The sequence below is a fragment of the Egretta garzetta genome, unplaced genomic scaffold (assembly GCF_000687185.1).
Source record: "Egretta garzetta isolate BGI_Z169 unplaced genomic scaffold, ASM68718v1 scaffold68, whole genome shotgun sequence".
Taxonomy (NCBI): domain Eukaryota; kingdom Metazoa; phylum Chordata; class Aves; order Pelecaniformes; family Ardeidae; genus Egretta; species Egretta garzetta.
Genome location: NW_009260774.1, coordinates 6,525,670 through 6,542,726, shown reverse-complemented (window position 1 = coordinate 6,542,726; position 17,057 = coordinate 6,525,670). Strand labels below are relative to the sequence as shown.

The 17,057-nt window shown below is 38.7% G+C and overlaps 1 protein-coding gene across 1 annotated transcript in view; it reads right to left on the bottom strand.

Moving 5' to 3' along the window:
• TMTC2 (transmembrane O-mannosyltransferase targeting cadherins 2) overlaps window positions 1-17,057 on the bottom strand; it is a 246,136-nt gene that overhangs the window by 106,139 nt on the left and 122,940 nt on the right. The window contains exon 5 of the mRNA XM_009646330.1: window positions 7,711-8,539. Coding sequence (XP_009644625.1) covers window positions 7,711-8,539 — 829 coding nt within the window. The remainder of the gene's footprint in view (window positions 1-7,710; window positions 8,540-17,057) is intronic.

Sequence of the window (17,057 nt, the reverse complement as noted above, 5' to 3'; positions counted from 1 at the left end):
ATCCCACAGTGACTTGGGTTTCAAAGGAAATTACAGCAGTACTGAAAAACTGTCACTGGAGAATAAATTCAGACTTTGAACTGAAGTGTAAACCACTTTCCTTCAGCTCTCCAACATATTTAGCATAGCCAGCCGTTTTGCTGAGGCTGGGCTGTCTGTGGGATGCTCAAATGCTCTAGATAACTATGGCTGTTTCCCAAACAACCTACTAATGACCATTCCTTCTACATTTTCTAATCATCCAGGGCAGCAGTATCACCCATTTAGAGAGCCCTACACTATTTTCAGAAAGTAGTTTTTTTATCTAATGTTCAAACAATTCTATGCAGTTCACTTACTAGTTGAGCTGTCTCTTTTAAAGCTGTTATGAGTGGCAGATAGAAAAAGTATTTCCTATCTCTTTCAAGAACTCTGAAGCACCCTGTACTACAGTTATCCTTCAAATTCTGCCAGTTTTGTTACAAAGGCACCAAATTTACCACGGTATATCCTACTTAATTTATATGTGGCAATAACAGACTTATATAGCCATATAAATTTATATATTACTAATTATATTTTAATATATAATTATAACCTTTGAATTTTTTACTTATATAAGATCATTTCATTATTGGGTGTGTTTCCTCAGACAGTAGCTGTTATAAGGGTTATTTCTGATGGCTGGAAACATTTTACAACACTGACAGAAAGTATTCTACCTTTACAATAATTTCTTCTTAAAAAAAAAAATAGCCAAACTTAAGCTTCTGACCAAAGTTGAAAATAATAATAGAAGTCAAGGAAAATATCCATGCAACATTAAAGTACCGGAAAGTTCTGGCAAAGGTGTTGGGAAGATTGACGATTAGTTGGTGCTATGTTTCTTTGACAATTATGTCTAAAAAAGTTGACTAAGAAGTAGCCAAGAATCACCATAATGACTACGTATCCTGATATTTATTTAGCACCTAGCTTAGTAGGGGTATTATACTGTCATAAATGTGGAGAGGTTATGAGACAATAAAGAATCATCAAAATTTAAAAAAAAATGATCCAATGTCCAATGAAAATAGGTAGTATGAGTTCATTCCGGAGGGAAAAATTGAGATTAAAGTGGCTTGTTCACAGGTTAAAGAAGAGGTCATTAGCAAACCTAAAACAAACTCCTGAATACCTAATTCCAGATGCTATGCACATATTACTGATATTTCTTAACAGTGATTCTATGCAAAATGTTTATGCATAATTATTAGCAGGTTTTATATTTTTAAAATCTGCTGGTTTATGGCAATCTGTGCACTGAAATTACTTTCTCTCTTAAGCCTTGTTTTTCAAATACAGCATTTTCCATTCACTGCAATGTTATTTGAGTCAGACCTTTACCACTCTTAGAGTGATTTTATTATTATTGAAGTGAAATGAACCGAAGGAGCAAGAAATAATTACTATGCAGAGTGATATTTTGGGCTATTGGCCCAAAGATGAGTTGGAGTTTTACTGCCAAGTTGTGTATAAAAAAAGAATATATGCACCAAAACACTGAAACGCAATCCCAAATGCTCAAACTATTTTTAAATGCCCAATGTGGTGCTTGTTAAAAAACACACTACTCTATTTAGAAGGCATAAAAAAAGTGTGGTGAATAACTAGCCGTGTGCCAGAGCAATAGTTATTGAAAACAAACCTCGAAAGGTATTGCAAGAGAACCCAGCTTCTTGTCAGCAAAATGTACACTCTTAATATCAAACATATTTGAAGAATGTCATACCTTAAAATATTTCTTTTCCTTTTGTCTCCATTCATCACCAGTGATACAAAAATATTAATAATCATGGAAAGAACTGGTTTATTACATCCTTCTTGTTTGAGGGAAACATGGCTTCTTTACCTAGTTTACAAGGTATTGTAACTAATTTTCCTTGCTGCACTATTAGCTGGTATTTTCATTGTCTGCTGAAGAAGGGACCTCTTATTGACAGCTCCTGTTAGCAAGAAATCATTTTCTAAGAGTAGATAACAGCAGCAAGCTGTCAAATCAGATGGAAGCAGCTTCTAGTATTTACTTCTACCCAAGTGCACGGAACTAGAGCACACAATCTCTACAATGACAGCCATGGATTTTTTCTTCTTTTTTTCTCACTCTTGGGTGAGAATAAAATTGGGTATCTTTTTACTGAAAACAAATTTATGTAAATGGAAGAAAACTAACTCACATGATATTTTTTCCCCTATACTAACGCTTAAACCAGTTCATATAGCCAATATATTTGTTTGCTGTATCAGTAATGGTAAAATAAAGAGGAATTTAACACTACAAACTATTCAACATGGATAACAAAATGAAATATGGTGTTTTAAAAGATACTAAAACCAAAGAGTACTTTTTTGTAGTTCCTGTCAAAAGGCAATTATTATGTTACACAGATAAGATTAAATAAGCTGAATTCCTTCTTTTTTTTTTAGCAGGTGGTATTAGCAAACTAAACAGTAAACTAATTAAAACTATAAATGAATCAAAAATTCAATTGCTACTTTTTATGACTGCTCAGATAGGCACACAGCTACTCCACACTGTTCAACTAAGATGCTTCACAATCTGAACTTCATATTCGTATCTTGACATTCACATACACATAGAGAAGCAGTCCTTACCAATCCCACACTAAACTGATGGTAAGGGGGAGGGAAAGAAAAAAAGAAAAAACAGGGAAAAAAAGAACAAAGGTACATATCCACAAAGTTCCAGGGAGTAAAACTGATCAAGGCTGAATGCTATGCCAAAGATGCCAAAAAAGTAAGTTCTTTAAATCTTCTACAGGCAAAAATATAGAAGAATGAGGCAGGAAGATATCACAACCCTGTTGCAAAGAGGGGAAAAAAAAAAAAAAGAGAGAGAGAGAGAGAGAGAGAAAAGTAGGAGAGGGGAAAGGAACGTTGTGGTCCAGAAGAGTATTTCAGTGTTAGGATATCTTCTGAAAACATTAAGCAAAACTGAATGATTCATGCTTATAAGAACTGGGAGTAGGAGGAAGAGTGGAAAGATAGAAGGAAAGGGGCCCTCTATCTTCTTAAGGATCATTTTCTATAATCTTCTCTGTCAACACCATGTCTTGGTCTTACTGCTGCCCACTGAGAACAACAGGGCAACTGATATAAGAAGCAAGATGCTAAGAACACGGTTTTTAACTCGAAGCAGGACTATAAGAGGTAATACTAATTTTAAACCACAGATGATCTGAATGATTTTGCCAGAAAGAATTTTTCTTTTCTTTTTTTTTATTCTTTGTGTCAATCACCTATCAGGAACATCTAGGCAATTTGACTGCAACAGTAGAGTTTTTTTTGAACCAAGAAACTCAACCTTCTCACCCCAACTTTGTCTTCATGTAACAGATATTAAGGAATTTTATTTTTTTTTTCCTGCAGAACTGAGTCAGGAAAGGAATGAATCACATATTCAAGACCCACTGACCTGCCCAAGATGTGAACGTATGATGTTTCATTAACACTAATACCTGATGGAACAAGAACAAACATCTGAGCAATGTGCAGAACTGGTTCTGAAGATAAAAGCTCTAATGCCAACTTAAACCAGTGCCACGTGCAAGACAGGGCTTATCAAACTGGGTATAGCACCACAATAACATGGTAATACTGCTTTTGGAAGGAGCCTAGGATCTGTTTCTTGATGTACTTTCCATTGCAAAAGAAGCAGTCACATACACGAATTTAGCAAGACTTGAATGCATGGTTAAATTTAAGTACCCGCTTGACGTAGCAGGTCAACTAGTTCCAGGAAAGGTCTTCAAAGCTTACTTACAAATGTCACAGCAAACACCAGGAGATTGAAATTGCATCAGTAAATATGACCGAAAAACTACTACCTCTGAAGCAGTCTAACGGTCTAAGTCTCTCTGTTATCTTCTACTTCTTTAATCAAAGTCTATACCAGTAAAGCAAATATATCTGAACATCAAAGATCATTATGATGTGGACTGGAAAGTACAAAATGGCCTGGAGGAAAAAGATTATGCTTTTTGAAGCCAACTTTTGGAACTACAGAAAGAACTAGAGATAAAAAGGCATAATGAGAACAATTATTTTGTAGTCACTATAATTTGACATTAAACACGAGGTAATCATTGCCACAGAATGACTCTCAGTCCGATTGAAAAAGATGTGACAGCTACCACCCATTTTTAACTTTTTTGTTTGTTTTTACCTTTTCGGAGGCTTCCTTCACTATAAAAGAACACTCAAATAATGTGAGCTGTTTTATATCAGTTGGGCTGCTCATTAAGTTGAAGGCAGCACAGAGAAACACTTGTGCCTTTCCCTCCCTAGTGTCAAAACATGTATACAGCCACTTCAGGATCCATAAACTACATTAATCAATCTTGCCTATTTTTCCCGCAAGTGCTGACAAACTAACAAGGCAAAGCTTAGATCACTCTAAAGATATTTGAAATACTAGTCATAACCAAAACAGCAGATGAACAAGCCCGGTAACAGATGCAGCTAAGGCATCCCAAGTCCTCATTACGACTCCACCAGCTACAGCGAGGCAGCCAGGAAAGCCAGCACGTGCACGCTGGCTCAGAGGCGGCGTCGCCACCTTCTACTCACTTGACTCTCCCACAGTCTATTAAGGGTTTTTTTGACAGATGAGCCATGCACCCTGGTTTTGAGTATTTTTTTTCCACATTGTGAGTGATTGACAAGAGCAGCCTGGAGGAACATAAATGGCAGAAAGGCTGCGGCTGCCTGAGGGCATAGAGGCTTTCTCACCTGAGGGCAGAACACTCCTCCTCCTCTGCCTGTGCTGCACGCAAGGTGCCCATGAGGGGGCCAGAAGAAAGTTCTGGCAAGGCGCTGATCGCCCATTTCTTCACTGAGGATTGAAGATGGAGAAGCTGCTGAACAACTTTGCCTGAAAGCCCCACAGCAGCAGAGGAGATCATACTCTTAACGCATACTACAACACAGAGGACCTGATCAGAAACCATTGCCATGTGAACTGCTTCCGTTTCCGAAGCAGTTCAGTCGCATTAGTACACAAACGCACCTGCGCTAATCGCTTGCCTCACGAACGACCTTATGAGTACAGCACATCAGCTCGGTGGTGTCGCACGGCACCCAGCTGCAGAGCGGCTTTCATCCTGCTAGGCCAGAATACAGATGGATCTGGAATAAAACAGATCGGCTCCTTCCTTTAGGAAAACCTGTCTTTGAGGATTTCTATTTCTTTATTGGCTCCCACACAGGGAGTTTTTGAAGGGATTCCTCTTTGCTTTTGAGCCTAGGACAGAAGAAGCTCTTGTTCAGAAGCTCTTTGCAGGAGAAGAGAGGAAAAGCAGAACCGTCAGGGAAAATGATCCCGCCTCTCAAAAATGATCAGAAGTAAGAAAATACTCATGAGGAGAAACGGCTGCAAGTCGAGGAAAACAGCCTAGAAGGAAGGAAAACACTTCTCCACTCCACCATTTGACTGAGCAGTCCATTGTCTCGCTGTCTGAATAGCCTATTTTATCACTAGCATTCATAAAACCAAAAAAAAAAGAGGCAAACAAAAATAAATTGTTTTTCCTACGTCAACCCCATTTAATTACTGAAGAGTAGTTTGAATTGTTGATCTCCTAATGCTTTGGTGGGATTGGCAGCCAGTCTAGTCCAGTCAGGCTTGCCTGATTCTATGAGAAATAGAAAATAAAATTAGCATAGTCAAAGGCAGGGATAATCTAGGAAGTATTCACAATAATGAATAGAGTTGGGTGACAGGTCGCTTTAGCTGGGAGTTTCTGATACCCAGCCTTGTCACAATGTGTGTGGGCTAGTAAATATTCAGCAGAAGTTTAACAGGATATTTTAAGGAGATTTACAGTCAGCTCAGTCATGTCTATATCACTGCGCTGACATGCTTCCTTTGCCTTTGCATTTCTTAAAAGAAATTTAATGTCAGCTTATACGGCAAGAAACCAGACAATCATATATACGTAAGTCTGTGCATACTGAAACGTGTATGATGGAAATTGCTCGCCTTGTCTCCTGGGACTGTAATAGCCTATAGTCTAATCTCCAGACAACACTGCAGCCAATGCCTACTATGGCACAAAAACTAGAATTATTTTTTTTTTTTTTTAATGAAAAAAACTGGCTCAGAGCAAGCAGACAACTATTAATATAGTCTGGGCTATCTGGGGATCTCCACCAAGGACAAAAATGGAATATATGTTAACTGTTAATCAAGTGCATACACACTCTTTTCCTTCCAAGGAATGCCAATGTTTTAAGGCAAGCTGTACATCGTCCCTAACCTGGTAAGTCTCACAGCATCATATAATTACTCCAGTGTACTGTCTCACTGTTCAGTTACTTCTCTTCATTCCTTGCCCTCCCGCACTAGTTTTGAAAAAAAGTAAAAGAAATGGGATGTGCTTGTTCACAGTTAATAAAAAGTCACTTACTGCAGCAACAAGTTTAATAATTTTACCTAGGGCGACAAAGCATATGAAGAAGAGTTACAAGATCAGACTGATGACTGACAAGCTACTAAAATGCTGCTTTGCAAGGCATCTTATCTGCCAAATCTGCTTTTTCACTCCCTATCAGCTCACAGTAACACCTGCATTTGCCTCCTACTATCACAGCTTTTAGACTATGGCATAACATAACTGTCTAAACAAGAAGCATACCTCTGTCAGCAGATGACTTTGCATCATATAATGGCCTTCTGAGCAGAGAACTGGAAAAACTCAAGCACAATATGTTCAAGCACTGTCAAATTTTTCTTTCACAGAAAGGCAAAGCAATCAAATCATCCTTTCTCACTTCTGATGAATTGTGAATAACGAAGGTTTAGTCAATGCCTACACTGCACTCACAGGTGGTACTTTGACCGTTCTCATATAAACTTGCCTATGTGCCAAAAGCAGTACAGCCAGGCAACGCGGAGTTCAGGATCCCAGCTGGATCAGCCATATATGCTGAAAACGCAGAGCCACAGCTAAACATTGTTACTGATCCCTAAAGGTTTACTGCCTGTTTGGATGTTGTTTACATTAGCTGTAGTCACATTTCATTACGGCATAGATGCAACCTTTGAGAGAAGTAGCTGGGCAATGTTACGAATAGCTGGCATTTATACATTAACAGGAAGGCATAAGTATTTGACAATAACTCTTTACAGTACTTGTATGCAGGAGGAACTACAGTCAAGTCATTTCCTAGGCTGAATAATATGACCTCATTTCCTCATTTTTATTATGTAGTATTGACGTTATTTGCATGAGATGAAATAAAAAAGTAGCACCTCCCTGATGCTGTCCTTTATTATTTCTTATATTTTGCAGTCATAGAGAACAGAACATTTGGTGACAGTTTGAAAAACCCTCATTAGGGTGATAGATACCAGACTCGAAATGGAAAATTACTAGGTCTGCAGTACTAATAATGCATCTTTAATTCCAAAATGCAGAACTAAGATCTATAAAAAAAAAAAGTATCCTCTTACCTTAGGATCTCATTTTCTCCATGTTAATGCCAAACCTGTAAGACCTGATCAAAACACATTCTTGCTTTTCTTCATTTTTTACTAAGGAACATACCACTGCAACTTAAAAGGACATTTCCTGAAGTATCCTCTTTAGATATAGTTGATAAAATCAGACAATTCAAAGGCAAAGACAAACAGGAATAAATAAAACATTCACCATAAAGAGCAAAAATTACCTTTAGCAGGGTTTACTTTTATCCCTGATCTATACAGCATCTCCTCATTCTGCCAGTCCCCATTCCTGACAACAGTCTTGAGTCCATAGAAAAAAATTAATGCAGCAGTGGAACAAAAAACCAAGTTCTTCAGAAAGCGCTTTTGGGCTTTGACATAAAGGGCCCTGACACCTACTGTAACCAGCAGGCAGAAGCCCATACTAGGAACATACAGCACACGCTCTGCTATTACAAAGCCAACATAGAAAAATAGGTTTGTGGCAGGAACAAAGGGCACTATTAACAAAGACAGAGACAGAATGACAATGTTCTCAGTTGAAGGAAGCTGCAGTTTCTGCATTTCATGCTTTTTTATACCATTCTCTTCCTTTGATGAAAAGCTTGACTTCACCTCCAGTGTCCTGTACTCCATCTCTGAGTGGCAGCTATGCCCATTAGCATTCTGCTTGCCGTTCATTACAGTTTTCCCATTGCATTCTCTCTCATTGCTGGAGCCCTTCAAGCTAAAGTAGGCAAGGAGGAGGAGTCCAGCATAGAAGGCCACAGTGTGCAGATTCCTCCAGTCGCTGACTGCTTTCAGAAGAGGCACGGCATCCATAGACCAGTCAAAGCTGAGGGTATCTGGGCACAGCAACAGCCAGAGGTTCTTGGTTGGCAGGTAAAAGAAGGTCAGAGTACGCGTGAGAAAACTGTCTGAGTCAGCTGCTGGATTGTCAGAATTGGAAAAACTTGGGGGCTTGTTGCCCATCCAGTATAAGCGGACACCCAGCAGGGCAGTCCCCCAGGAGGTCAATAAACCAATGCTGAAGAAGAGGGTCAAATTCTTTCTCTGAAAGAAAAAAAAAAAGCATCATCAGCATAAATCAACACCAGGTGTTTAATTCTGCAAATTATAAACAAAAGGAACTGAGAAATTTCTGATACAATTTTTTTTTTTAATGGAAACAAGCACTATAGATCTTGGACTCTGACATTTTGATTATAAAATGTTGGGGTATGCTGTTGACCATAGACTAAAAGAACAGGCTCTTTCATTTAAGCTGTATCAAGCCTGTACCAGAGTCATGCCTTCTTAGGGCTGTCAGTCCTTGCTTAAGATTCAGTTGCATAACCTTTTGAAAACTCTTTATTTTGGAGGAATGTATGGAACCTTACAATACATAACCTCCCAAATCCTTTCCTCGTTCCTAACTGTGGCCAAAACACCAGTTTGCCTTAACTAGATTTAAAGTTCAAAGAATGTTCCAGTTTTATTTTCCATAATGAAAGTCTCTCCTGAAGTATTTCACCTGAGAACCAAGTAAACTTTCCAAGAAGGCAAGAAAGGAAAACAGACACAGATGCCATGTTTAGGTCTTCCAGCTCCTGCCTATTAACTACAGTGATCATTTGGAGCCTTCAGATCTGCTTACTACTGAAAGCCCCACTTCATTTTGCATCTTACAGCCAAACAATATGTTGTATTTTTTCTTCAAGCACACCATATTAAATAAGGGGTCTAAAACCTTTCACATCTTCATACCCATCTAAATAATACTAGATGAAGCATGCAGCTGCCTCCACCTACCCATGTCATCATGCTAGCAACTCGAAGAACCTCCACTTATTTATGCAATAACTCAACATTTGCCAGCTGGAGCTGCTTGTTGGGTTCCCCCTTGCTGCATCCAAAAGCACTTACTTATTCAAACGCTTGCAGAAACATACCACTTCTGCCTAAATAAGAATCGGGAAGAAAGATTTTTTTCACCTATTTCTAGGACTGATGAGCTTAAGTTCTGCTCTCAATTACATGGGCGCCCTAAATGAAAACTGTTTTGCATTACTCTCTCTCTGCAGAAGAAACTGTAAAAGCTAAAATATGTGTATTTTTATATTTCAATTTCTAAGATGCCTTTTGTAAGAGAAGAAAAACCATTTGCCAAATAGCTCCAGATACAGTATAAGCACTTTGACAATCTTTCCCTGCATCATTACAAAAAATTATTTGTCAATCATTTTTCATTTTATTAGGCCTGTTTTTTCCATCTCACACTACACATTCCTGGGATGGTTATTCAATGTTTCCTCGGTTATTCAGAAGCAGGACCTCACACCAGAATATTTTATCTTATTTCTTTCAAACAGCTCATTTTTCTCCTTTGTAGGGAGACTCTCCCCTCGATATGAAATACAGATGATTGTGCTGCTCCATTTTAGGTCAATTATTAATAGTTTTCTACCATCAGGTTACTTGTTACAGGTTCCAGTAACAAGATGTGGTCTAGTCATCGTAATTTATCTGTTTATCTTAGGAAGAAATTTATTCTTTTTCACATTTCTATCAAGTTTCTCTGTGTGAAGTTTAAAATATTTAATGGCAGTTAGATTGATTCGTTCAACTTTGAGGTCATATGGAAGTATTCAATGGAGGCACTAGTAGGGAACAAATAAATTTATAATGAGATTATATATGTACTTTTATCAGAAACACCTAAAAAATGCTGGTGCTTTTTATACATGAAGCAAAGCCTAAGTCCACATATTCCATTTGCCATATTAATTCCAGTTTGATTTACTAGCTTTTGTACATTTTTATATCCTGGAAAATCAACATTTTTTTGGTAATAAATCAATCAAAACCCACATCTACACTTTATGATGAATATATTCCCTAGAAAGCCTACTGTAACAACCTATTTTATTTGTAAGCTGGATAACACTTTGCAAAGCATCTCAGATACTGTTTCATCCCTGCCTGCCAGGACTGTTTAATTGCTTTTAATGTTATAAAGCTGTGTAAACTGGTTATCACTGAAACTCCTAACTAAGTTTATATTTGGAATAAAAAGATTATTCACATTTCATGGATTTGCATGTATGCCTTCACAGTAAAACCTTATGTCCCTGGTTCAACTTGTCCTTTCATTTCCATCATATCTTGCTACATGAAAATTTTTCTGCCCACCCTTCTGGCTCAATTATTTTCGAACTTTATTCCTTCAAACATGCATATAAACAACTCTCAAATGTTAAATGTGACCTTTTTTTTCTCTTTTTATTCACCCTTCTACAGTCTCTTAAGAGGCGGCTCCGACAGAAAGAGGCTGGGAAGTGGAAGATGGCGCTTTTGTTGTCCATTTACTTGTTTGTTTTAATTAGAAATTCAGAGCAGGTCTTTGCTGGAAGGCTATATACCACTTGAAAGATTAAGACATCCCAAATACTAAGCAAGTGAAACCTGATTAACAGATGAGAAGTGAGCTTTCATGGATTGCTTAGACTGCTTTGTTATTTTGTTAATACTTACTTAACAACTGGAAGAAAATCTCTCTTTCCTAAAGATCTAACAATTGTACTTTCCAATGAAATGCTGAGAAAGTTCAAGTTACACAGTTCTTTGACAAAACCATGCTAGAGGAGATATGCCATTCCTTGTGGATAATAGAACAACCTGCTAAAAACTTTCAGATCTTCTTCAGAGGTAGTAAAATGGTAACAATGAAAAGCTTGCCTCTTGCTCCTAGCCCTAGAATGCAAATGATCTGTACCTTGGAACTAATCCATCCTTACTGCTGAAGTAACTATTTGCAGTCTCCCTTTTAAGCTTAAATATAAGATCTGTAAGGTCCAGGTCCTCACACTTCTTTCTTCTACAAAGAACACAACATATCTATATACAGTATTGTGTTTCATGCTTTAACAATACTTCTTAATTTTTTTTTTAAAACATTTTAAACATTTAAACATTTTAAACAGTGTCAAATGAAATGTCTGAAGATTGACTTATGGAGTTCAGAGAGATCCTGGTAGGTGATTTTCCTAACCAGCATTATCAATTTATCATGCTGTAAAGTAACAGTTAACTAGAGAAGGAGCTCTGGTGGATTCTTTAGCTTAATTAACTGGCTACAGGTGCAGAGTGTAACCATCCTCTTGTTGCCTCGGGCACAAATGGTTTGCATCCTTCCCCAGAAACTTTTTCCAGACATGGCCCTTCTCAAAAGCCAGTGGCCTTACATCTTCTTAAAATTAACTACACATTAACTACAGCTACCAATAAACTGTGTATCACTGACACGCCATTGTAAATATTCAGATTTCAAAGGAGATCCTCTGGATTTAGTCTAAACCAAAACCTATAATCCTCCCTAACACTTAAACTTCTGTCATAAAAACTTAAAGTAGGATGTGGTGGTTTTTTTTTTTAAATCACACATAGATAGTGCTGGCTCAGAAAGAGAATGACAGACACAGTCCCCTTTTTACCTCTCTCGACACTCATGACTTTTGCACAGCTTTTACCCCTCTCAGAGATACTCAAGAGAAAACTAGAAAGGTTTAGCTCACATTTTGGCTTTACTTTCTTCCAGGCTTTGTACAGCCAACCAAAGGAAGAAAAAACCTTGTTACAGCAACTTCCTAAAATTAAATAATCTCATCAGTTCGCCAGTAGACTTGTGCCTGCAAATAAAGTGCTTTCAAATGAACTCTGCTCAGACAAGCACTTTCACTAGCAACTCTTCCTCTGAGCCCCCTGTCAGCCTGTGCTCCTCTGACTGTGCACACTTTCTGTATAGCCCAGCAGCAGGAAGAGATCCTCTGTAATGCTTGGCAGAAAGGATTTGGATTACTATACTCATGAGCCCTAATCCAGCCCATCTGCCATATGTTTTGACACCCCCATAAATCCTCTAACCTTTCATAAGTAGTCAATTTCATCTGGGGAAAAAATGAGCACTGATTTAGATCAGATTTAACATCACTCCTGCCTGCTAACAGTCAAGTACCACCAGTGCAATTTTAGTGTTTGTGACTGCAGAAACCTTTTTCATCTCCTTACCAAAATCCATCTGCATGACCCACCCACATTGCACATTTCCCTTGCATTAAATCCTAATTCCTCACTCCATTATACTGCTCTTAAATAAGGCACTGCGGCAGATTTCTTGATTGGGCAGCCCCTGCCAAAGCTCAGTCATCACCTAAGCGGTATCCAAAGCGTTTTCAAATGACACTATTCCTTTGACCTCACCTTGTCCATTTCATAAAGCAGCATTAAATACTGCACATGGTCAAGACAGCCCAGATATCAAAATCACCGGGGCTAACCACACACAAAATGTTATTTTTAGAACCCAGGAAATTTAGAAAAGAAAGTGGATAAGTCACCAGGCATTACTCACAGGAATTTCTTTTCCAACTTAGAGCTCCTTGAAAATATGTTGGCTTGAGAACTGGGGCTTCCCAAAGTAGCAAAACGCTGCCAAATCACTAGACTGACAGTATCTTGTTTCCATGAAAGGTAGAGGCTCCTGGATCACAGCTTGGCTGAGTTTGAGCTGAACTGGAGTTAAAACGTACCCACCAGGGACAAAGCTATTTGCTACAGCCCCTGCTGGGTCGCAGTACTGAGCTGGAAGTGGCCTCTAGCGCTCCCTTTCCGCCTGCCCCGTTTGTTCCTGCTCGCACAACCACCTAAATGAGCTTCACTCCTTTACATTGGTGATACAACAACAGCTGGCCCAAAGGTCTGGTTTTCATCTGAGCTGGAACTCTCTATAGCTTATCCAGTATTGTGACCAACTGTACATATTAAATGACATTTACTTCTAGTGTTATGAACCCACACAATTCTTCCTTAGCAATGAAGTCAGTCATACACATAAAACAGCTGAGGATTATGTGTACATATTTTTATTGTAATTAGCAAGTAGCACAAGCTAAGCAGTCCTTATTGCTGTTGACTTGCCTTACTAAAATTTAGATTGAGTTATAAATACTGGAATTTAAAAATGCCTAAAGTCTTCCTCTAAAATCTTTAATTCTTTAATATGAATCTTTAAATTAAGAAAAAAACCAAAAATCCTCTAACTTCTTAGGTGAAAAAATAATTATAAGGACTACAGGGGAAAGGATAAATTGCATTAAGAGCAGAAACTCTATGAGTGACTGGAGGTAGTACAAGAGCAGAAGTGACTACATTAGCTCAATAAATCTGTGAGCATGAGCAGTGCAACAGAGAAGGTGCTCTCTGAGGATACGTCTACACAGCTAAATGCAGTGTGACAATGGTGACACTATGGATATCTATGCAGGGTTAATACATCTACCTGCAGCAGCAAGAACTTAACAGATGAGGTTAGAAGCTCACTGGGACTAAAAGACATTTCCTAACTGCCAGACTTCTCAGGAATGCTGTCCAGCACTACAGTTACCAGTGCATGGGTTGATAGGTGGTCTGACAGTCATACCTGCATTTCATTTAAAAAGCATCATCTTATTTGGATCCTGCACTTGGGTCACAACAACCCCATGCAACGCTACAGCCTTGGGGAAGAGTGGCTGGAAGGCTGCCTGATGGAAAAGGACCTGGGGGTATTGGTTGACAGCCAGCTGAATATGAGCCAGGAGTGTGCCCAGGTGGCCAAAAAGGCCAACAGCATCCTGGCTTGTATCAGGAATAGTGTGTGGCCAGCAGAACTACAGAAGTGATCATCCCCCTGTACTCAGCACTGGTGAGGCCACACCTCGGATACTGGGTTCAGTTTTGGGGCCCTTTCTACAAGAAAGACATGGAGGTGCTGGAGTGCATCCAGAGAAGGGCAACAAAGCTGTAGAAGAGTCTGGAGCACAAGTCTTACTAGGAGCAGCTGAGGGAACTGGGGTTGTTTGGCCTGGAAAAAAGGAGACTGAGGGGACACCTTATCGCCCTCTACAACTAGGTTGTAGTGAGGTGGGTGTTGCTCTCTTCTCCCAAGTAACAAGTGATAGGACAAGAGGAAATGGCCTCAAGTTGCACCAGGGAGGTTTAGGTTGGACATGAGAAAACCTTTTTCACTGAAAGGGATGTCAAGCACTGGAATGGGCTGCCCAGGGAAGTGGTCGAGTCACCATTCCTGGAGGCATTTAAAAGACGGGTAGACAAGGTGCTTAGGGACATGGTTTAGTGGTGCACTTGGCAGTGTTAGGTTAACAGTTGGACTAGATAATCTTAAATGTCTTTTCTGCCCTGAAAGATTCATAGAATCTGTTAGAGAGGTTTTGCAGTGAAGGAAGGGTACTGTACTTTCTGCACTAGCCAAAATGCTGAGAGCTCATTGAACATGCAAGTAAGCTGGAAGATAGAACTGGAATTCAAAATGATCTTGAAAAAATCAGAAAAATGTTCAGAAAAACAATCCTGTATAAAAGGCAGGGGCAAGTCCGACTGCTTGAAGCTACACAAGTATGAGATGTGGAACGAGTAGTGGTCTCTTCTTCAGAGAAGCATCAGGGGTTATAACAGATCACAAGCAACTCTTAAACCACTGCTAAAAAGGTAAACACTGTACCGAGACTACAGATGAAAGCATACCCTTCAAGACATGTCAAGCAATCCTTCTACTCTTCTCAATACTAGTGAGCCCTAGAAGTGTCTGGTTCCAGCACAGAACTTTAAAAAATAAATGGAGGAATTGGAGAGAGGTCAGAGGAGGAGAATGAGACTGATGAGCAATCCAGAAAAACATGTCCCATGAGGCAAAAATGAAGAACATAAGCTGTTTAGACATGACAGCTGCCTTCTAGTACCTAAATGACTGTTGCAAACAGGAAAGGAATAATCTGTTATCTACAGTCATGTCCAAAGGATAAGAATAATAAGCTTCAGTTCAAGAAAGGAAGATTCAGGTCAGCTATGAAGAGATGCTTTCCACTGCTTGATATAGGGATGCACTGGAAAAATTTACCACAGGAGGTAAATGGCTTTATGCTGCCTTTAAGAATACATTAAATATGTAACTCGTGGGAAAGATGAAAGTATTGTCAGTCGTGTTTTAGGGGCAGAATGATGCACTGTATGGCCTCTTGAAGTAATTCCTGGGCATAATTTCCTCTGATTATCGTAACAGTACCATCAGCATTTCTACTGAATAGAAGAATACGTTTCTCTCCTTCTGATGTTTTAAAATATAACCCATCCATGCTCTGGTCATTTCTGCACTAAGTACTACAGCTTCCTGCAACCCTACTTTGTTTTAACATTTGTTTCACTTCCCTCCGACTCAGGCAAAAAGTTAATACAATCCTTGTGGCTTGTTCCCCCAATCACATTAGCATCTTCTGAACATTTCTAAAATCCACCTCTTGCAAACTAACACTTTTTTTCCCCAATTATGCAAATGTGCAAATCCATGCCATTTTCTCTAGTAAAAAAAAAAAAACCCACTCAATCTTATATAATAATGGTTTGCATTCTTCATGTATCCATCAATTTAAAAGTGATTTCTGCCCATCTCTGCCCTTAAGACATTTTCTCATCTCAGAGCACGTCTTAAAAACTACAGTGTATAAATAATTCTGTAAAGTAAAAAAAAAAAAAAAAAAAAAGAAAAAAGAAAAAAAAAAGAGAAGAAAATATTAATAAAAAACAATCTGGGAGAGTCAATGAATTATTTCTAACCTGGCCACCATAATGTAGAAAATAAATTTTTTTCTTGCTACATTTCCACTTTTGCACTCCTAGTCTTCTCTGTAAGCATCCTTAGACCCCCAGATATATGCATATATCATGTTGCAAAAACAATAATAAAACACATAGAAAGACAGATATTTTGTGCCGAGAGCTTTAGCACAACATCAAACAATGTAAATACTAATTTCTATTTGCTATGATTAATAATAATAATAATAATAATAGTAATAATAATTCAAGCTTTCTGATTGGTAGAATAGTGACATTGATGTCAGCAATTTAAACTAGTTATCGGGCTCATTTCCAGCTCACCAAGTGAGAATGCTATCAGCAATACCAACTGAAAAAGTTGGCACTATAATGTTGTAGCTTCATGATAACATACAAGATATAAAAAAGTAGTTAAGGAAAAAAGAGTAAAAGTAAATAATCCAAGTAAGACTCTGAAAAAAACATGCTTGAAATTTTTAAAAATTCTTATTATCAACATGCTAAAAAAACCCAACTAGAGCACACAACCGCCCAGTGTGACACAACAATCCATATAGGTTCAAAGGGAACCAAGCAAAAATTCCAGCTGTGTAAAAGAGCACCAGTTTGCCTCTGCCACGTGGACTACATGGAAGCAGGGCAGTCTCTGAGACGAGTGGCATGGCTGAGGTGGGCAGCACGGCTCAGCACGGGGCTTGAGCACCTTGATGAGCAGGCCTGCAGAGCCCCAAGGAGAAAGGCAGCTTTGCCCGTGTCCTACAGGGAAGGCAAAGGCTGTACCTGCTGTGTAGCCAGGCTGTCCTCTTGAGTAATGAACACACCTGTAAAAGAGTACCCAAGGCTGAGGCTGGCCATGTCATCTGTATCTCCTACAGCATATTAAGTAAATCTGACCTGACAATGCTTTTGAACTACCTATCCT